This window comes from Osmerus eperlanus, chromosome 25 (genome assembly GCF_963692335.1).
Source record: "Osmerus eperlanus chromosome 25, fOsmEpe2.1, whole genome shotgun sequence".
In the NCBI taxonomy this organism is placed as follows: domain Eukaryota; kingdom Metazoa; phylum Chordata; class Actinopteri; order Osmeriformes; family Osmeridae; genus Osmerus; species Osmerus eperlanus.
This window is the reverse complement of record NC_085042.1, coordinates 5411699-5433331: the sequence shown is the minus strand read 5'-3', so window position 1 is coordinate 5433331 and position 21633 is coordinate 5411699. Positions and strand designations below refer to the sequence as shown.

The 21633-nt window shown below is 42.4% G+C and overlaps 3 protein-coding genes across 6 annotated transcripts; 1 reads left to right on the top strand and 2 right to left on the bottom strand.

The window, feature by feature from the left end:
• Positions 1-94: 94 nt before the first annotated feature.
• Positions 95-7051, bottom strand: malt1 (MALT paracaspase 1). 2 transcript variants are annotated; one of them, XM_062451614.1, is made up of 17 exons: positions 6572-7051; positions 6143-6309; positions 5793-5914; positions 5528-5675; positions 5073-5251; positions 4725-4821; positions 4572-4619; positions 3976-3999; positions 3777-3824; positions 3156-3359; positions 2807-2984; positions 2586-2657; positions 2372-2499; positions 2143-2292; positions 1677-1834; positions 1258-1383; positions 95-768 (listed from the first exon to the last, which is right to left on the bottom strand). In XM_062451614.1, exons 1-17 carry the CDS (start codon positions 6715-6717, stop codon positions 271-273), a joined length of 2493 nt encoding a protein of 830 aa, XP_062307598.1. In that variant the 5' UTR covers positions 6718-7051; the 3' UTR covers positions 95-270. The 2 variants fall into 2 exon arrangements, with proteins under 2 accessions (XP_062307598.1, XP_062307599.1); XM_062451615.1 differs by lacking the exon at positions 4572-4619 and having other exon boundaries at positions 6572-7050.
• Positions 6985-15224, top strand: prlrb (prolactin receptor b). 2 transcript variants are annotated; one of them, XM_062451618.1, is made up of 9 exons: positions 6985-7328; positions 10604-10702; positions 10789-10951; positions 11523-11692; positions 12478-12650; positions 12773-12914; positions 13023-13119; positions 13221-13290; positions 13422-15224. In XM_062451618.1, exons 2-9 carry the CDS (start codon positions 10639-10641, stop codon positions 14181-14183), a joined length of 1641 nt encoding a protein of 546 aa, XP_062307602.1. In that variant the 5' UTR covers positions 6985-7328; positions 10604-10638; the 3' UTR covers positions 14184-15224. The 2 variants fall into 2 exon arrangements, with proteins under 2 accessions (XP_062307602.1, XP_062307603.1); XM_062451619.1 differs by having other exon boundaries at positions 6986-7328; positions 10819-10951.
• LOC134012015 (selenocysteine insertion sequence-binding protein 2-like) lies at positions 14537-21556 on the bottom strand. Of its 2 annotated transcripts, none has more exons than XM_062451617.1 (17): positions 21380-21556; positions 20726-20862; positions 20390-20525; positions 20211-20253; positions 19785-20002; positions 19452-19670; positions 19122-19268; positions 18809-18898; positions 18536-18628; positions 18109-18229; positions 17832-17998; positions 17573-17723; positions 17282-17474; positions 16947-17167; positions 16046-16200; positions 15628-15799; positions 14537-15477 (listed from the first exon to the last, which is right to left on the bottom strand). In XM_062451617.1, the coding sequence occupies exons 1-17, from the start codon at positions 21386-21388 to the stop codon at positions 15350-15352; spliced, it is 2400 nt and encodes a 799-aa protein (XP_062307601.1). In that variant the 5' UTR covers positions 21389-21556; the 3' UTR covers positions 14537-15349. The 2 variants fall into 2 exon arrangements, with proteins under 2 accessions (XP_062307601.1, XP_062307600.1); XM_062451616.1 differs by having other exon boundaries at positions 20390-20549; positions 21380-21555.
• Between the last annotated feature and the right edge of the window lie 77 nt (positions 21557-21633).

The window sequence follows — 21633 nt, the reverse complement described above, 5'->3', positions numbered from 1 at the left end:
GCTAGTGGATAAAAAACTGGAAGGTTTATGAAAGAACTATCTGCAAATGGTTTACAAAATCACAATATGAAGACAGTTTGGTCAAACACCTATATGGTCATGCATGTCAGTGTAAAAGTCAAAATATTTGATTCCAAAATAGAGGTAGGGTCCAAAAAAGCTGAGGTATACTATTATGTAGGTCATGATGATCTCTTAGCAACAAAAAAAAACCCCAGAAGCCTCAGAACAGAGCTTCTTATGCTCCTGAGTTTAATACACAAGGCCTTCTTACTCGTGAAGATGCAGACTGTTAATAAAGACTGTCTGCAGCTCGTTTATGTCATCTGTGGTTTCTATGGGAATGCTGACCCTGCCCAGTGAGCTTGGGGACAAGGCTGATGGGACACTGGTGACTCCATACTGGTACTGGCTGACATTGTCATATGGGGTGGAGCTGCAGTAGCTTCCCACGGCGCCTTGCGAGGCTTCACACACATCCAGGTACGGGCTGTGGCAGGGTGGGGTTAGTGACAGGTTAGTGGGGCTGGGGCCCTGGGCGTGGAGCTGAGGGGGGTGGAGGTGCTCTGGCCCAGGGCTGTGGCAGGGGCTGTGGCAGGGGCTGTGGGGCATCAGGCAGGTCTGTAGACAGCTGTTCCTGCGCATGGCCCGGTGCAGGTCCAGCCTAGCGATGAGTGGCTTGCCGATGTTCACGTGGGTTTTCCAGTCCACCACCTGGTCCAGGGCAGTGAAGGTCCCCTGGAGGCAGACAGTGAAGACCAGCTCCTCCTACAGAACCATCAGAAGAGACACACCATAGATGGGAGTTTAGAAGACTTAGGAAAAAAAACATCTGGAGGATAATAATGTGATCAATAAGCAGATGCTTTTTTCCTAAGCGACAATAACAGTGGATAGGGGAGATTGGAACCTGCAATCTCTTAATTCACAGTCAAATGCTTTACCACTGAGCTATTCCCATCACCATTTCAGTCAGAGATACTCATACTTTCTGAACCCTATGACCAACAATAGATTGACAGTGTCAAGTTAACAGTCTACAGTAAAATAACAAAACAATAAAATCAGGCAAGCTACAAGCTGCATAAACAGGAACAGCTCTCCCAGGTCTCTACCGTACTGGGCACAGGTCGTATCTCAAGTCGTAGAGCATTCGGCCATATGTCGCTTAGGATAAAGGCGCCTGCCAAATGAACACATGACATTTCTCGACACACAAACAGAACTGTTCCATAGGAACAGAAGGCATCATCTTACCCTGAGCTTCTGCAGAGAGCTGAGTCTGGTGTAGAGGCAGTGCTGGGGCAGACTGCTGGAGAGGAAGTAGATGCCCGTGTCTTCTGGAGTTTCTCTGTTCATCACCTTAGGGTCCACATCCAGGTCCTGGTGAGACCATAAGGACAGTTAGACTTCTCTGTGGAGCTAGCGTATAATCATAAACAAGTAGAATCCTATTTTACTGGTGCACGTGGAATACAGGTTCAAACAAACCACAATGCCATGCAATGCAGATTTAACCCTTGTGCTGCCTTCGGGTCATTGTGACCCACTTCTTGCTCCACAAGGGTGAGTCACAATGACCCGAAGGCAGCACAAGGGTTTAATTAGTATTACTATTCCCTACTCCTTCGACACAAAAGGAGATTTTTATGATTATAATCTTTTATCTTTCTCACCGGGGAGAAGTTGGTGACATGAGCCTGGCATAGGGACATGTCAGCAGGCTTTTTTACGATGTGGGTGTAGATAACCAGCACGTTGGAGAACTCGGCTGCAAAGCCCATCTTGATCTTTGCCCCACACTCAAAGTCAAGGCACATGCTCTCTGGAAGTTCTAGAAAGATCAACAAAATGGCTTTAGGAAGTACAGTACAGTCGTATTTACTTCTAAAAAAAGGTTTTATGTTGTAGATAAAAAAACATAAAATAAGTAGTCCATATGATGAAAGAGTCAAAAGATAACCTATTTAAACCTACAATCACTATCATTCGTTAACCTACTTTAAGCAACCTACTACTGATAAACTGCGTGAAGTAACCAACTATCCGTAATGAGCTTTAAGTTGCTTGGTGAAAAGTGTTCCTCTCAAACTATAAACAGGAAAACATAGTTTGGTCTAAGAGTTGAGGGCGTGGCCTTACCATGAGCTTTGGCCCACTGACGGTTGTGTGCCAGGGCCATATCAGAGCTGTCACCGGGCAGAATAGGGTCGGTCAGAGCCTTTCTTTCTGATAGGCTACTTCGGATCTCAAGGGCCTGCTTCCCCTTAGTAGCATCAAACTGACCCATGTCTAGACAGAATGATCTCATTAGCTGAGTAGCAGGTTTATGGAGGTGTGTAGCAAATGACTGCAACGTTTACCATCTTACCCTCAGCTACTCTGTCCAGTAAAACTGTGATTTTCTCATCGTTCAGTAGACGTTTCTTCAGAAACTTGACGAAAACACCGTTAGTCAATCCGTTTGAGCTCAACTCAAATGCTTCAGCGTCTTGGCAACTTAATAAAAAAAACATCACATTAGTTGAGGACATACTTTATGAGGATGTATTTGGTCAAAATATTCAGATTGTAGATAAACTCACGTTGCATATCCAAAAACAATGTTAGCCGTGACCCTCAATACAATATTTGGTGTAATATCATCGTGAATATTTCTGAGAAAAGAAATCGGTGATAGACATTATCATTCTGCATAGCCAAACGCAACAACTAAAACTGACGTTTTCCAAACAACCATGTCTGAAAGCAAACTGATGAATATCAGTACAACGAATACACAACTTCGTCTCAAACATCCGCTCACCTCTTCCTGCACATGTCCAGCAGGAAGACATTGAGGCCAGTCTCCTTGTCCTGCATCAGTTTCAGGACGCTCTGCACACACAGACAGTTGGCTGAGCGGTATGGGTTGGGAGCGTCTACCGGGACCATGAAACTTTTGCCGTAGTTTTCATAACCATGCCCTGCGTAGTACAGTAGACCTGAGGAAAAGAAATGGTGTGATGGGGGACGACTCTTTAAAACATGAATTAGACATACTATAGTATAATTATTTTATGTATTCGTTGATTGACGTTATTAGATCTATTTATTCTACATAAAACATTAACATATGACCTTTTAAAATAGTATTGTAGGTAGGTATAGCCTACCGTACACTCCCTTGTGCAGCAGGAGCAGAAACTCGTCTACGGCGTTTCGCATCTCAGACTCTGTGAGGTCCAACAGCGACACCACCTTGAAGTTCAGCTGGCGGAGGAGGTTGGTGAGGTCGTACACGTCCACCATGGGTGCCTTCAACTGAGGGTGGTTGTGGTAGGACAAGTTGCCTATCAGCAACGCCACTTTATCAGTTGCTAGGACGGGGAGACAAGCAAGTCAGGACCATAATGATATGGTATAGCATAGTTACATTAAAAATGACACCTTGCCAATAATTTACAAGCAATTACTTCCCGAAAGTATAGTACTATAAGTACAACATAGTACAATGTTATACTTTTATTGGTTTATAACTACTGTATCCAGTAACCACACCAAGCAGATTTTCCTGTAGAGAGACTTTATTTTATTAAGGAAGTGAGAAGGTTGTTATATAATGTCCTATGACTGTACTGTTGGTCACCAAATCATGTCCTGCAGCAACACAGATATCAAATCTCCCTTTTAAGGAACTAGAACAAGTTAATATTAACCACAGATCATTTAGAAATGTCATACTGCTTACAGCTTCAAGGAAGAGAGGCTTGATTCGTTATTCTAGTCTTACTTACCATAAGGCTGTTCTTGAATGTTATTGAGCATAAATTCACTGGCACCAACTGTCAAGGCAAAAGGTTATTATTAACATAGTGCAGTGTGTAGATATAGTCATTATCTAAGTTACGTAACTCCAGATGATTATTAATCAAATAATGATAAAAGCTAATGGTCAAACATACAGTAAAACATTAGAAGGAGAATATGACCTACTTGGTCCAAGTTCATAGAAATCCTCTGTGGTAAAACAGAAGCAGATAAAATAATGTCAGTTGTCACAACGACAGAGTTGTATGTCATTGCAGTTTACAGAGTTAGATCATGAAATGAGTTTCAACATGCATGCCATTCCAAGTTGAGTTAAACCAATTAGTTCCCAATCATCCTATTTATGAAATGTTCTTGATTGGGATTACATGCAACACTATTAAGCAATGTTGGTCAGGAGTTCTACAGAATGAAACAAGTTTTAGAACAGAAAACACTGGCGAGATTAGTATGATTTTGCTTGGTGAAGATAAATCATCAAATCGGACGATTGAATGAACACCTGTGTCATGCAACACCTGAGATTAAATGGGTAGAAGAAACACCAGAACATGACAAGATTTGTTACTGCAAATGATGTGGATGGGTTAGTTACAGCAATGCATGTTCTGGTTCTAACCACAGTTTCTATCTCGTTAGTATGAGCCTTTACATGCCATGGTAGGGATGAAACGATCCATAATGTCAAATCATACAGGATTTTGGCAATGCCTTTATAACCCCAAGCCCACACTAGTCAGACTCAGGTCCACACACTCTACCTTCAGAGCATTCCATTGCCCCTGACACCTGGACAGAAATCCTTGGTCCTTTTTTGTTATAAAGAACAAGGACACATCAGCACAGCGGTGAAAATAAATTTGGGCCAACAACATACCTGTAATGATACAGGTACAAGAAGTCATGTGACATACCTACAACAACCTCCACTTCATTCGTCCACGTGCTTTCATTGTTACTGCTAATCTCACAGCGATACTTTCCTTGATGCTCCATCGACAAATACTGAATCTGTTGACATACATACAGCGAAGGCACTTTCTCAAATCAACATAAACATCACCATCAACCTCCAACAAACATGAATTTCTCAATGTAGTTATTTTGGCAACTGTACAGGTATTACGTACGGTTTACATACGGTATAATTATTTCAGGATTATGGACTTGTACATTTATTTGTCCACACGTTTGTACCGTTACGTAATAAAACATCTGTTATTCCTTCTATGTGTTGGGAGTTATAGTTTACGTCCTCTCACCGTTAACTTTCTCTTGATGGCGTTTGGTAAGGGAACCCCGTTCCTGTGCCACAGGTATCGAGGAATGGGCCTCCCCGCGGCGCCACACTCCAGCTGCAGACAGTCCCCCAGGAAGAGCTTCTGAGCCTGGGGCTGTATCGCTACCTTCAGCCTACCCTGCAGGGAGTGGGAGACCAACCCTGGGGAGTGGGTGGGGGACAGGAGGCCTCTTCAGAACTCTCCTAAGACTATTGCTGCTAAGTGCTTCTCTGTGACAATACAATAGACAGGCAACACGGTTTGAAATGATGACATTGATTGCATAGAGGGCGACGACGGTTCCACGGCTGCCACTGAGCAAGAGGAACTGAAAGACACGTTGTGTTTTTAAAGTGAAACGGGTACTGCGTCAGCGCGAGTGAGTCAGCGCGAGTGAGTCAGCGCGAGTGAGTCAGCGCGAGAACGGTTTTGCTCACCATACGACAGAGCTACGTCCAGCACGTCCACCTGAGCCCACTGGCTGAACTCGTAGGACTCTCCACAGTTGACCCTACATATATAGAAACCTGCGTCTACGGGTCGCACAGGACTGACCCCGAGATCAGGCGAAGAGCAGTTGGGCACCTGATGAAACAAGAGATAACAGCTGTTAATCTGTATTCCAAAAAAAGAGAAACGTTGATATACAATGTATAATAAGTGTATATTTTCAGGGGATAGGTACTGCAGCCACATGTATACCTCTTCTTTGGTTTTGAACCACTGGTAATGAACATCTGTTTTCCCTACTGCATAGCAGCTTAGGCGCAGGTTATGTCCGGAAAGTATAGACACAGACTGGGGTTGGATGAGGATTTGAATACCTGGGTTCACATAATGAAATACTGTATGTTGAGACCATAGGAAGTAGATACACTACAGTGGTTCTTTCCGATAGGATATTTAATATTGGTTAGCCTACGTCTGTAATCATTAATTTTGTCGTTGTGAGTATGCCATATAACTTAAATGAATTTATTAAATACAATTTAATTAATTCTGATGTGAAAAATGTATGTTGGTTACATGACATGACTGTAAATAATACGTACTCGGTGGTTTAACACACTTTAGGGCCTCTGTCTGGCCCATGGTTTGAAGGATATCGACCAGCTGGCCTAAAGTACATCCTCGTTCTCCAATGAGTCTGAGCAGCATACGACTGGGGCTGCCCTCAAGCTGCAACACTTTCAGAGAGCACATCTCCATCTCCTCTGAACTACACACAGGAGAGGGAAACGGCACTGTTTTCATTTGAACCTGGAGCAATATTAATTTTTCAGATAAAAGGAATGGTTGGTGTTGATGTGACCTCTGCCAAAAAGACAGGTTCTGGGAAATTCCGGAGATAAAAGACAAACGTATTGGCATGATATAGCCTACCTGCTACACTCGAATAAAAACAGGTGTGACATTCACAACCCTCAGCAGAGATCACAGTAAACAGTGCCTTGGTAAGTTAATGGTTAAACAGCCATTACCTAACTTTCAATCGCCTGTCACTGCCGACCATCTCCCCAAGTTTTCTCCATCCTTTAATGTTGTTTTTATCCAACTCATCGCACAACTTCCTGAAAACAGCCTCCTTCAAAAGATTGATGTTCATGGACCGGTCGCAGTCCGACATCTCCAACACTCCAAACTGTTCTCAATATTCTCAACACAGATTTCGGCTACGTTTGCTACTTCCTGAAAGAACTGCAGGTGGTGATGCTAGACTTGTCTACGTGTTTCTTTCGGTTTATTGTAGTGCAGTTTGTAGCACTAAGGTAAAGCTTACAAACAGTGGGCGTTTTCGTTTCTAGCGAGCTTTGAATGCCTCCTTTCCTCTCTTTATAAACAACGAGACATAATCTAAATTAACTGGGCGTTCTTTAGTATTGGAAAACACCCTAGACAGACTGCAGTGCAACCATTGCTCTGTAGAGTTCGGTTGCTTCCGTCCTATCGTAGTCACCCCGGCCGTTTTCAACGTCACATAAGGCCACACCTAGTGAACTGAACAATCTTTATACCTGGAAAGATTTCCACTACAATGTAGAGTACAGGTAGTGAGTACGTGCGAAATGCGCATAGCGATATCTTAACTTTAAATAGCCTACGCTTTGAAGAAATGCTCGATTGGAAATTTGAGTGCCAACAAAAGTTATTTTATTACCTCCACGGAATTAATTATGTTAATTTTAAAGTAAGAATTCCAGTCGGGCTATTGACAAGGAGGGATATAGTGACATCTAGGTAAGTGCAAGTATGAAGGAAAAGCTTTCTGTGCGCACTTTAATTGTAGTCTATGATTTTTATCATAAGGTTGAATGTTGAAAGTATTTGGCTTGATTTGCTGTAGGCTATAACCTTCAAGCAAGATATGAAACCCAAACTTGACTGAACATAAACTAGATAAACTATATGTTTAAGACAGACATTAGTCTATTGTTTGGCAATATGGTTTAGTGTACTTTATAGATAACCTTAAGTTCAGGAACGCTTTATTTGGCATTTCACATGCAGTAACAATACAGACATTTCGTGAACGCCATATCGTGCCTCACAGGCCCACAACAGTGCTATCTAAACGACTTCAGAATAACAAACAAAAAACTGTCTAAACATCGAACATACATACATTCAATTGTGTAAGGTGCTACAGTCCATGACGTATAGGATGGTCGAGCACCACATTATCTGTTTATTGATCATAGCGGACCTCATTAGTCCCTATTACAAGGTTGACCTTGACACTGCAAATAACATCTGTAACAACTTTTGGAACCGCATGTCGTATAGGGTATGAGTGGTGGTGTACCTTCACTTAGATCATCATTTAGATCCCATTTGAACAGCTGACTGTCACCATACCTGACATGGGGCGACGTAGCAGTTACATATTTGAAGCTCTCTGGTAAATGTAGCCTATGCTCGCCAACATCAGGTTCCTAGTCCTACATTTCACCATAACGCAGTATTTCCCATTTCTTCACGTGAAATTTGGGAACAGGTTATTTACATGTCAAGCGGGTTTTATGAGAGGTGGCCGTTACGTGTGTGAGTCGGAGCCTACCGGGAGTTGAACCCCGGTGTGGGCAAGAGAGCGATAGTGTACTGACGAGTGATGACTGACCTGTGACACGACCTCTATTTACAGTTTTTCTCAATTGTTTACACACAAATACTGGTACTTGAGACACAATGACCACAACATGTAACTCATGCACCAACCCCATGAACCAATTGTGCTAAACTAAAAGCACAATTCCTGCTTTACACTCAAATTGCAGTTCTAACACACACTTTTTTCAAAACACTACACACAATTCTCTGCATTTGGCACAATTTTCATGAAGAAAATCTTTTGTTTTCACAAAGAACACACTGCCATTCAAATACGCACACTGACTCATCGCATGGACAAACACCTGTCACACAGTTTTACAATTAGCAATCAGAGCTTTAGAATAAAAGGGCAACAGGTGACCTTTTCTGTTTTTGAGCAATGGATGCCAACATTGGAAACAGAGGCAGAGGAGTGAGAGTAAGAGGAGGAGGACAGGGAGGACGAGGATGAGGAAGGCCAAGGACCATAATCTCTGATGAGATCCGAGCCGCTTTGGTTGACCATGTAGTCAACCATGGTCTAACAATGAGGGAGGCTGGGCAAAGAGTACAGCCAAATTTGAGCAGGTACACTGTAGCATCCATCATCGGGACTTTCCGAAATGAGAATAGGTAAGAAATCTACTCTCACTACAAAATTGCAGTAGGCCTACTGCATATCAATACAGTACTCAATGAGTACAGTAGTAAAGTATTGCCTGTGGAATGTTCTGTAGGACTGTAAAAATAAAGTATGTTTCAAGTATTTGGAAAATGTATTCCTACTTTGTATTCCTACACAGTATTTTACTATATGTTTGGCAGAACTGAAAGATTACCAACACAAGGTGATAGGCAACGTCTTCTGTCTCCTGAACAGGAAACTGAAATCATGAACATGGTCCTAGAAAATAACGACATAACATTACGGCAAATACAAAGAAAAATAATAATAATGTAACTGTATACACTATACAGTAAATTATTCTGTTGTTTTGTATGTAAACCGCTGTATGTGTAACTTTGTGTTGGTTGGGATGTACACTGTGTACATATATGTAAAATATATTTGTTACCGTGTATTTCTGTGTTCTGAGTATAAAAACAATATTCTCAAATATTTTACAACACACTTATGTATGTACTGTCTGTAGTAAATGTAACACTGAACAAAAAAAGGCCTAACTCACTATGATGAATGAAGAAGAAGTGTTTTCCATTCATCATAGTGTTTTACATTGAGCACATCAGTGTTCAAATGGTTCTTATAAATGTCTATTCATATGATGGTTTGTGTTTGTCATTTGAAAACAAAATACCATTTTGAGATTAAATAACATTGTTTTGAATGTTAAGTTTAATTTTGCAGGAGAAGTGAGGGGTTTTGCCCATTGTGTGTGTGTTTTTTTGATTTGTGTGTAGAGTTCTGAGAGTATGAGGTATGCATTCAGAAAATGTGTGTAACCAATCGAGAAAAACTGTAATTGAATTCATGATAGCAAAGCTGTTGTGATTATAAGCCTAATATTTGTTATGCCTACTTTCCAAAGAGTTTTGGCCATTTAAGAGTGAATGAGGGACCTAATCTGCTATCACTAGCATATCAGAATGACCATTATCAATCGGGCTCTAACTGCCCTGTTCTTAACCATCTCCTGAAGCTATTATGTTCAAACATTGCTATGACCTTCAGGAGAAAAACTGTGCCTGTATGTCCTTTAACATTGTCAATGACAGATAATGTATCTGTTTTTACTAGACCTTTACAAAATGTTCTGGTTAATTCTGGACTGAAGGGCAGTAGGCTACATGCAAGGGTAGGTTAAGGTAGAACTGGAATTCTGATATTAAACTTTCCAAAAATAGTTAACATTTGTTTAGGTAATTATAACTTTCTCACTGAATCAACTAAGTGGAAAACTAAATTGAATGATTTCTGCCTGATAGAATATACTGTATGCACAATAATCTTCTTTTTAAACTGATCTATGTTTTAGAGAGGTTGAGTGATTTCCCTGTAGGTTACCCACCCTTCTCCCTCCCAACCATCACGTGTCCCTCTGAGCAACTTATTACTTAATGTGTAAGGGATTTCAAGGGGATGTTTACTGGTGCCGGGGCTCATTAGAGTAACAAACAGTCATAACAACACTAATGTGTGTGTTTGTGTGTGTGTGTTTAGGATAAATCTACTTAATTTCTGGGTCTGAGGGTCTGAATACTTACTGTAAATAGCCACTTAGTGTCCTTGGAGGCAGTGTCTTATCAGATGCCACTCAGACTAGTCTCAAAGTCCATTACCAGATGTCTTGCCTGTGTTCAGTTAGTTGTTTCCCCTCCATGTCTGTTGTTGTAAGTAAAAACAAGTCTGGCTGCCCTGTAAACATGTGTAGCATCTTAATAATTTGTGATGTCATATTCAGGGTTTCCTGTTTCCTGCCAGAGGACTTGGGGAAAGATGTGGGAAAAGTTTCTGGTCACCCTAATGCCCCTGCTTCTTTTACCATTCCCTATATGCACTGGTAAGTCCCTGCAACACAGGCATCAGTACATTTCTAAGAACATATTTACAGTGCTATGTTAGTTTGGGATTATGATGCGTTTATAGTTGGTGGTTGGTTTTCTGCTCTACCACCAGGTGTGTCTCCACCAGGGAAACCTGTTCACCTTAACTGTAGATCTCCTGAGAAAGAGACCTTCACATGCCGATGGGAGCCTGGTTCAGATGGCGGACTGACAACCATGTACCACCTTTTCTACCAGAGAGAAAAGTAAGCACTTACAATATAATGGCTCTTAGTCTCACTAAGAAGTAGTTTACTGTGTGTCAGAAGTCTGTATTTACACCCCAATGAATCCACTACACTGTCAGTTATATTAGAGGAAATTTAAGCCGATTTTGTGTTTCCTTCTCGGCCTTGTGAGTAAGGACGTTGTTAAAGGTTCTGGACAAAGATCGAAAAGTACTAGCCAGTCCTTCTGTGTGTACTGGACACATGAACGCACAGCTAACCACACATAATTATTGATGCACTGCACTGCCCTGAAGTCACGTCTCAGTTCACTGAACATGCTGTGGTTGTATAATACGTGCTGTGTATTCTCCCCGTAGGTAATTACGTTGCATATCGGTGATAAGTAAATATAAGTCCATGGGACATAACATTCAACATTTTATTCATTTAGCAGACATTTTAATCGAAAGGATTGTACAAATAGTGCTTGTAGAAAAGGACATTAGAAGATCTAGGGTCGGAGTTCTGAAAGTATGTCAGCGGTATGGGTCACGGCCTGAATTTCCTAACCTCCTGTCGTCATTGTTCATGTTTTGTTTCTGTGCAGTTCGGATGAAACCTTTGAGTGTCCAGATTACCAGTCTGCAGGGGACCACTCCTGCTTCTTTGACAGGACGCACACATTTATCTGGGTCACCTACAACATTACAATAGTGGCTTCCAACTCCATGGGCAGAACCAGATCTGACCCCTTAGAAGTGGATGTAATGGATATAGGTAAGTACAGTCGTGTCCATAAGTTTTGGCAATGACAAATGTTGTGTTTTGCAAAGTTTGCTGGTTCAGTATTTGAGGAAACTGTTTTCACGTGCCTCACATGTTTCTATAGAATCCAATAAGGCACATTTCATATTTTTCATTGTATTTTCATATATATAAAGCTTTTTTGGGGGCGAACATTTTCTATATATGCAAATAGTTCCCTCTTTTACAGCATTCAGTCTGCTCTTAAAATCCAATCAGAATGATAGAGTGATTTCACCTGGCTAGAACTAGTTCACACTTTTCCCTGTGCTGATGATATGACTTACTGAAATTATATTAGCGATCATTTTATGCCAAGGTCCAGCAAGCTTTGCAAATACAAAATGTATGTCGCTCTCAATACTTTTGGCCACGGCTGTAAGTACATATAATAGTCTCACAGAGATTGTGTACTGTGTGTACAGAAGTGTGGAAATGTCCTGGCTGGTATGAGAGCCGTGTACACGCTAACCTGGGTAGAATGAGGATGAACAGGTTTTTTCAGTTGCAGTAACTAGGGACTTTCAGCTCCTCCTGTAGTTACTACCACAAGTGTTTTTCACCATAACATTAATGCTGCGTTGAGTTTGTCGTATTACCATGAGGCAATTCAAAGTTTTATTCTACCTAAATAAAATGGTTTTAGTAACAGAAAAGTCATAGAATGTTTACAATGTGGAATGCTGATTGTCTGGCAGTTACAGAGTTGTAAGACTCACTCTGGATCCTTTCTTGGTTCGCTTCACATGTGTTCACAGTGTATCCCAATGCCCCGGAAAATTTGACAGCATCAGTTGTATTCTTATCAAGTGAGGAAAGCCCTTACCTGCTAATGACATGGGAACCACCTCATGGACTGGATGTTCACTCAGGATGGATCACACCCACCTATCAACTCCGCATTAAACAAAAGAAAGAGAACGAGTGGGAGGTCAAGACCATTCATTTTTGTCTATTTACTAATTAGGAGTTTATTATTAAGTTTTACTGTCTTCTCTGTGTCACACGGTCAACCTTTCACACCAGTTTGTTTTCTTCTGTTTGCCTTTAAAGGAGTATATCTCAGGCAAACAGACACAGTTTGAAATATACAGTCTCCCCCCTGAGGCTCTGTTCATGGTCCAAGTGCAGTGCAAGATAGACCATGGCCTGTGGAGTGAATGGAGCCCCATGGTCTACGCTGAAGTCCCTAACTGTAAGCTTCAACCTTTTATATATTTCCCTTTGAATGAAAAGTCTGTATTTGCCAAATGTCACTTATTGGTCACGCGCAAGTAATACCTTGTTGTTGTTTGTTTTCTAGATACCAGACCAGATAAATCAGACTGGATCGTGGTTGGCGTCTTTCTGTCTTTTATTGTTCTTGTGGGCACGTTTATCCTGACTGTGAAGAGAAAATTGTGTGTATTCTGTCAACAGACATTCATTGAGCTTAATTTACCACGACACATAGTTGTGTGTACCATAGGGAAAGTTACATTTGAATCCTCTTTTTTTCCAGTATAAAGCATTGTGTTTTGCCACCTGTTCCTGTTCCAAAGATAAGAGGATTTGACGTACAACTCCTCAAGGTAATGAGTTCATCTGTGAAATGAAACTTCCTGAGAGTGCAAAGGGCAAATCCCCCTTAAATGTTTTTGGGAGAGAAAAGAAAAACATGGCTGCTCATGTAGTACTGATGATATGCTCTCTACCTCACCAGAGTGGGCGGCCAGAGGACATTCTCAGTGCTGTGTTCCAGCAGGGATTTCCTCCTACAGTGTCCTGCAAAGACCAATCTGAATATCTAGTTGTGTCTGACAGTAAGGAGTCAATGATGAATTCTCCAACAGAACAAAGAAGGACTGCAAACTTATTGGATTATAAATGGCAGAGTATCCTTCACCTGTCCGAAGAGGCCAACTGGGAGGTTGGCGGAGAACAGAATCTAGAGAGGTGTGAAGACCAAGATTATACCCCAGAAAGCCACAGGCCTACTTCCACAGAGAACACCTCCATGTTTAATCCACCTTCTTTCTATGCGGATTTACAATCCATCCAAAACTTTAGCGACCAACAACAGATAGACGCCTCAGAAAACCCTGTTGCCAAACACATAAACGATATCAAAATTCGGGTCAACAGCCAAAACAACAGGGATGAAGAACTTCATATGGACAGAACCGCTGTGAATATGTTCTGTACCTCCACTGCGGTTGGCTACGTGGATATATCCAACGTCACCGAAGAGGAGTTAGGTGAGAATCAGTTTAACTACAGTAAAGTCAGTGGGGTGGACACAAACAATGTACTCTTACTGCAGAGAGAAATTGTACAACCTAAAAGCCCTCCATTTGGGGAGAAAGAGAATCTAGAAGAGTTCACCAGTCAGAGGTCATGTTATCTTGACAAGACAGGACCCACACCAGGGGAGGTGAACACAGGATTGAAAGACAATGGGTATGTGGACACTATGCCTATGTAACCCATGCTGTAATGTTTTTTATATCCACAATGATGGTTGGATGGTTGCACTGAAATTAGAGTACACACATCAATAAAGATTAATACAAAGGACTTCTCAGGGGGAAACTACAGACTTTTAAAGACTATGACAATCCCAGTGTTTATATCAACATGGCATTCTTCATTCTCTGTTGATACACAATATGTATCAAGTTTATTGTGAATATTCATCATATTCATTTATGATCATCTTTGGGTTCAAATGTAGGGGTGCATGCTGACTTGACTCTTTCCAAGAATCTCAAGTAACCAAGCATTAGCGGTGATATACTACATTGTAGTCATATTACTAAAATAACATCTGCAACCATGTTGAAGTAGACTTTAGTTACACTCAAGCCACCTTGATGCTTGTATTATATATGCAAAGTAATTTATTGTTTGGAGAAGAATTTACCTCAGAACTAACAATGTATACACATTTTTATAATGCTCTTTGTTATAATTATCACAGACTAGTAAACTATAATTTCTTTGTATTTTGCAAATAAATCAACACATAATTACAATCCAAAGAAAATCATTTTACAATAGCTACCACAAAGTAAATCTGAAGATAAATGTACGTTTTATATGCACCCTTGACAGGCAGTCCAAAATAAACAAGGATAAATAGTTATTGGCTCTACTTCGCAATACAATCATAATATAACCATTCCAGTGGATGCAGTTTATTTCGGCTATGTCCAAGACAGAAAAAGCTACAGGGAAGCATGATTTTCAGAATGATACATCAAAACATGAATACAAGTTTACTAGGAACACTGGCAGAAAAGACAGATGTTTTAGTGCTATTGCAATGTTGTCCAAAAGTGTAAGCCTCCGCAACAATCTTAGAAAGCAACAATAAGGCCACATTGTCTTCCTTACATTAGTTATACTTGTCAATGATTGTTATTCATTCCAGGCACATTCGGTATATCACCTCTAAATCTTCCCAGGATAGTCACATAGTATTTTTATTATTATTAAACAGTGTAATAAATTCCTGTTGAGTGGTCTCAGTGTGATTAGTTTGGTCCCTGGACAAGGGTCTAAGACCTCTGGTATCCATAAGCTGTTTCTAATCTTATTAGGTCAAGTGTTTCCTTCATGGCTCAATGTTAGTGCTGGTACAGCCTGTTGTCAGCTCGCCTCCTCTTCCGTCATCTGTGCTTTAGAGTCACTGGCTGCGGAGGAAGACCTGTATTTCTCCTCAAAGTTCAAGAGCTTGTGGTTGCATTCATTCTTCAGCATTTTCTTCCACAATTTGACTGGAGGTAGAGAACACAAAACACAACAGGGTTCTTCATCCACACATGGTCAGGTAAACATCATGACGTAAAAAAGACTATGAAAATACCCTTGGGGACATGAGTGTACAGTAACTGGGTTGCCAGTTTGCCTTGGTGCCTTCCGCTTACTGTATTCGGGTTCCTCAAGTTCCTCAGAGCAGGGAGGGGGCTGGGGCTCTGTACTGGGATGGGCCTCCAAATCTTCCTGCTCTGCCTGTGAGGTCATCTCCAGGTTCTCAATCATCACCTCGTAGGCCCTCCTCGCCTCGGACGACAGCTCGATCATCTTGTGATAATGGTCCTAGAAGCACAAACAAGGCGATGTTATTGTTTAGATGTTATCACTAGTGTTAACCATGTCTGGTAGCTGAGATGTGGTAAATGTGTGCACAATGACTGGTAATTACAGATTGTTATTATACGATAATATAATTGTTCCTATAACAAGTCTTTGTATTCTTATTATATTATTGTTATAATTACACAATTACATACACAAAAGCATCAGTGACAGTTGGCTTGTTGTGCTCCACTGTGCGTGCCATACCTGTGCCCCGTCATAATTAAAGACGCCCACCAGACTGACAGGCACGGCCTTGTTGACGCATCTGCCCAGAGCCTTCCTGGAGAGGGCAAAGACAAAGGGAACGGCCTGCTCTCGACACGTGTCGATGATGTTGTGTAGAGCCTCATCCAGACCACCTGATTGGACACAGAATGGGGAAAAGAAGGTTGATCATTGGTTTTAGTCTCATTGAATTGCTGCCTACTTGAGCTCATTGGACGAGGGACACCAGGAGAGGTGGAGAGGGGGGACACTGAATTATTGTCTCCTTTAACTCACCTGAAGCACACCCTAACTTTTCAATCCTAATGACATGTTGACACCTGCTAAGCCTCAGGCTGATTTAGGGAATATGTGGAAATGATGTATGATGTTTACATTCTCCATCTCAAGAACATACCGATCTCTGGGTTTACATTAACATTTAGTCATTTAGCAGACACTCTTATCCAGAGCGACTTACAGTAAGTACAGGGACATTCTCCCCGAGGCAAGTAGGGTGAAGTGCCTTGCCCAAGGACACAACGTCATTTCACACGGCTGGGAATCAAACCAACAACCTTCTGATTAATAGCCCGACTCCGTCACCGCTCAGCCATCTGACCCCTTATTTTTCTGATGGTTCATAAGATCCTATTTGAAAAGGCTCTCTGAAGTAATGTTGTCTAGGACTGACAAAAACCTGTTCAGTTATTTCTCAATCCCCATTCTATAACTAGATGAAACTTGAGATCCTTGAGATTAAACTGTGGTTGGAAAAAGTGCATGTACGGTTCAAAAGGAGTCCTTGAGTTAGACAGACTATTATATACTTCTCGAAATTCCCTGTGCTGTCGCGTCGGATGAAAGCGAAATAAACCAGCTACACTGCATCATGGGTTACCTTTATACTGACTGCGTTCACAGTTGGGGGAGATGATAACACATTTGATCTTTCGGAGTTTGAGGTGCTTGAGGACCTCTCTCAGGCCCATGACCAGACGCCTCTTCATCCGCGCCTTCATGGGGTCCTTCTGGTACAGGCGGTCCTGGAAGCGAACCAGCTCCTTCAGCAGGTTGGTCACACACTCGTCCACGTCTTTACTCAGCACCTGGCTGCAGTAACTGACACACACAGGGTACGGATAGATAGCACGCGTCAGCCTTTTTTGGGGCGGTTCCCATCCGTGAATATTGAACCGTACATGGCCAGGGTGTCTTATCTAGTGCGATCCTTACTCTCGAAATTTCCGGCTGTGGATTTTTGGCCGACGGGGAGGGCAGGGCAGCGTCGGAGCGGTTTGATCGTCTGATTCCGCCTCTTTCTTTTCAGAGGTTTCCTCCCTCTCCTCCTCGGCCTCTTTGGTCACCTCGTCCTCCTCCTCGGCCTCCTCCTCGGCCTCCGCGAGGCCCGGGGGACTGCTCTCGTCATCTTATCAAACAAGCACAACCTCGAATCAAATGGAAGCTATCCCTCTGACAGCCTTACGGTTTCATACAGCATGCTGACTGGCTGAATGGGACTCTGACCTGCAGAGTCCTCTAGTTGCTCCTGAGTCGTGTCTGCTGTTTCACAAGGCTCCTCTGTAGCCATGACGGGTGAGGACTCACTCGAGGGCACCAACCCTCTCTCCTCCAGCAGGCGGTTCTGCTTCCTCTCCTCCCTTTCCTTCAGAATAATCTTCGCAGAAGCAAAACGCACGCGCAAAATACAGTATATTTAACGTAAGCCTTTGAACCCCTGTAGCATCTCTATGCATGTTTGACCTCTGAACTCGGTGAGACTGACCTTTTTCAGGGGGGTGGGCTTCTTGGCTTTGGGGACTTCCCTCTGCTTGCCCTTCTTAATCAGTGGACTGGTAGAGTCCAGGGGATTGTGGGCCACCTTGTCCTGCTGCCACGGAAGCTTCTTTTGGACAGGTGGGTTCTTGTGGCCAACAGGTAGGGCTCCACCAACTAAAGGATGACAAGAGGTTAGAACGGCGTTGTGGTGAGATGCGAGTTCTCCCGATACTCTCAGGTCTTAGAACAGAGAGTAAGGAGGTAGTTGGCGTCCACCGGCTCACCTGAGAGGATGACTGGCTTGGCGTCCTGCATGGATTTATTGGTTTGCTGTTTCTTCTCCAGGACCGCCAGCATGTTTCCGATGTCGAGCTGAACAGGGACCTTGCTCTTCTTCCCTCCAGTCTTCTCCCGTTTCACAGAGTGAAAAGCGTCAATTCATAATTATTTCCATAACTGTAGTTACATGAAGTATCAAAGATGATATGGTGGATATAAGAATAGCATATTCATTTACGCTCATCCCAAATGATGTACAGTTGGGGGGGGGAGGATTTAAACCTGCAATCACTTGATCTGCAGTCAAATGCTTTAACCACAGAGTTATACCCTCCCCTTAGATTCATTCATATCAGGTGATGTCATTAACACTAGCACTGCATCTTGATCATTTTGATGATGTAAACGCTAATAATGACATAAATGGCCGACCTGTCCCTTTTTACTCTCTGAGGGGAGAGGTTTCCCTGCACTGGCTTTGTTTTGATCACTTGACTGAAGACCAGTCCGTTCCTTCTGAATTTCCTGCAGGTAGAGTGAAATAAAAATAATTACAAAAGAAAGCCGTAATCAAATCAATTAGGAAGTCACATAGCAAATGCATGTCTAGGATTGTTTTAAAGTAATAAAACATAGCTGTATGTAAAACATGAGTGCCTCGTGAAAGCCTGGGTTGAGGGCCTTAATCACCTCAGGATTTCTTACCTCGTTGTTTGTTTTTGCCATGACAGTAGAGTTCTGTACTTTAGGGGTGCTGGCAAACGCAAAAGCCAGATCTGGAAACTCCTCTTCATCCTGAGAAGAGACTTTCTCTTAATATAATTTCAAATAATGTATGAAAAATATCTGATACAATTTTTGTTCCGGTGATTTCCGTGTTGGAACCTTTGGACACACACACATACACACACACACAGTGTGATAACGGCCACTGACACAGTGGTAAAATGACTGCTGTGGGTGGATGAAACATTACAATGTATAATAACTTAAAGAAATGATAGAAGAACTAACTTACCTCCAACTTGGGTGGCTCCTGATGAACCAACACATCCTCAGATTCCTCCACTTCCTGTTCCCCTGCTGCCTTAGACTTCTTCTTCTTCTTCCTTTTCTTCTTCTTCTCAGACGCTTCCTCTTCCTGTTGCACAGGCGTTCCCTCCCTCTAAATTGATAAGCAATCAGTGACTACGTGAATTGACCTTCTCTGGGCACATTCAGATGAAGACTCGATGGCTGAAATGACAGTTGCTGCTGCGATAGTACAGCGGAAGAGAGGGAGACGCCTTGTCAGGTGGGTGACAGCTACGCATTAGCATCTGTATGCATGTAAGCATTCATACTGTACCTGGGAGATAGTGCTGGTACTGGTCCTCTCCTTCAGGACCAGTTTCTTTGGAGGCTGAGAGGCGATGTTAGCCCAGGAGGTCACTGATGGAGCAGAGCTACTGATCTGGGACCCGGCCTCAGACAGGCGACCTGGTGCCACGGTTGACGAAGCGGGTCCAGTTTCAGAGAAAGCGACCCCCCGATTGGAGTCGGGTCTTTGCCCTTTTCTTAATGCCGCCTACAAATGGAAACATTGGTACACGATTTAGCATTGGTGACATCAGCTACATTACTACTACATTGGCTAGTTTCATTAGCATTCATTACTTCACAGTGAATTGATTAGACCTGCCTTTGCCATAGGTGCTGGTGACTGAGGTTGGGGCATGGATGATTGAGGGACAGACCTCCAACCTCCGGGTTTCTCATGGGAGGGAAGTGTCGGACTTCCAGGTGCCACAATTCCCAACTCAGGGAAATCTGCCATTTTCACCTGGAAGGTGATTTTGTCGGGTTGTGCTGTTTTCAATCTCTCGGCTGATATCGGGGCAGATCTAGTCCCTCCAAAACCTGAAGGAGAAACACATAAATGAAGTTATCTAAAATCCTTGTATGCCTGGTCTTCTCAAAAGGCACAGTACTACTAGAAAATTATACATATAGTAATAAATATTGTATTCACATTTATACAAATGGTCACTCACTGTGCAGAACTAATCAAACAAGATATTGGACAGTCTGAATCAACTACTTATGAAGAAAAAGTGCACATTTTCACCTTTTCTCTGAGTCTCCAGCGATCTCCTGTTAGTGTTTTTGTCCTGAAGGGTAAGAATTAAAGTCAGACCTTTTTGAAGCCTTTGAATTATGTATATATATATTTTTTTTTAATGTAAACCCAATATTGCAGGGTTACACATTTGTGGATCAACAGGGCACAGTTAAACTGGAATTGACCTTCATCTGCTGATCACATAAGGATCTTTCTCTGAGTGTGTTGGGTTCCGTAGTCCCTCTGGAATGACGGCTGTTGCCGTAGTCATGCTGGTTTTCTGCGTCACCCCGTAATCCCTCCGTGGTAGACGGCCTCTGCCTGGAGGAAGCACCTGACACGCTTCTGGATAGGGTCACAGACACGGTTCCATAACCAAAGGAATGGTCACATGACAAATGCTCCACGATGCGTTTTCCTGTGTGAGCCAGCCAGATACCTGATATGTATGATTCAATGGATATGTTTATGTGCTTGTACTGGAAGCACTGTGTGTAATGTCTTTGGATTTGACATCCTACCTTCTTGAACTTTGCTCTGACTGATGGGGGTTTTGTTTGTTCAGGGGATTTGAGGAAGGTGTTCCAGGCTGATGGGGTTCGAAGGCCCTCTGGGTTTTCGGTACAAAGGGCTGAACAGCTGGGGACAATTTACTTTCCTGACAGTAAAGGAAAAGTAACACACCTGAGAGCTGACAAGCCGAGTTCTGCTGGTCGCTGACTCACAAGTAGTTAAACGATTCTGGTTATGATTGCTATGTCCTAAAACAATGGCCATGCAAATGTAGGTGCATGCAACATAATTTAATTAAGCAGTTAGCTATCTACCTCAGTCAGCCTTGGACTAATTCAGCCAATGCTTGTACTAGTCTTGCTAGCTAGTGCTAGCTAGCTATTGCAGTTTAATTAAACGTTAGCTAGCATGAGTAGGCGAGTTAGCAAGCTTAAGTTATTCAACATTGCCTGTCAAAACGAACGGCCCAAACTACAACACATTGAATGGCATTCGGTCTTCAAGCGCAAATGCTGAGCTTTGTTTAAATAGTTGCAGAACATAGCCTACAAGTAAACCAGAGCTACCCAAGTTAGACTTAAGCATGACCGCACTATAACGTTATCTAGTTAGCTAGTTCTAAACGCATTTGCACATTAGTGTAAATTCACAAATGTCCTTACCTTGTCCATCTTGTCCTTATGTTTGCTTGTGTGGCTTGTCAAATATTCATGGTTAAGACTCTGATGTACCAGACCAACTAGCAATGCACAACTGACATGTGATCAGCAACTGCTACTTTGACATGATAGCTAACCTTGCTAGCTAGCGATTGGGTCTAGTGGTGCCTGTACATTTTGCCAAATGAGACTTTTTGAAGTCCGGTCCGTAGGAGAGCAACAGTGTCCTCGTGTGGTGAGGTATTGTTCATGGCAGA

Coding starts and splice junctions, on each gene's coding strand:
- LOC134012015 (XM_062451616.1), bottom strand. Junction 18,230..18,535: donor CAGAGAGTAAAAAGGGACAG/GTCGGCCATTTA, acceptor AAACGGGAGAAG/ACTGGAGGGAAGAAGAGCAA. Junction 17,168..17,281: donor CACAGCCGGAAATTTCGAGA/GTAAGGATCGCA, acceptor TGTGTGTGTCAG/TTACTGCAGCCAGGTGCTGA.
- prlrb (XM_062451618.1), top strand. CDS start 10,639: ATGTGGGAAAAGTTTCTGGTCACCCTAATGCCCCTGCTTCTTTTACCA. Junction 12,651..12,772: donor AGAAAGAGAACGAGTGGGAG/GTCAAGACCATT, acceptor TTGCCTTTAAAG/GAGTATATCTCAGGCAAACA. Junction 13,120..13,220: donor CTGACTGTGAAGAGAAAATT/GTGTGTATTCTG, acceptor CTTTTTTTCCAG/TATAAAGCATTGTGTTTTGC.
- malt1 (XM_062451614.1), bottom strand. CDS start 6,717: ATGTCGGACTGCGACCGGTCCATGAACATCAATCTTTTGAAGGAGGCT. Junction 4,000..4,571: donor GGCAATGGAATGCTCTGAAG/GTAGAGTGTGTG, acceptor GTTTTACCACAG/AGGATTTCTATGAACTTGGA. Junction 2,985..3,155: donor GCTGCACAAGGGAGTGTACG/GTAGGCTATACC, acceptor TCTTTTCCTCAG/GTCTACTGTACTACGCAGGG.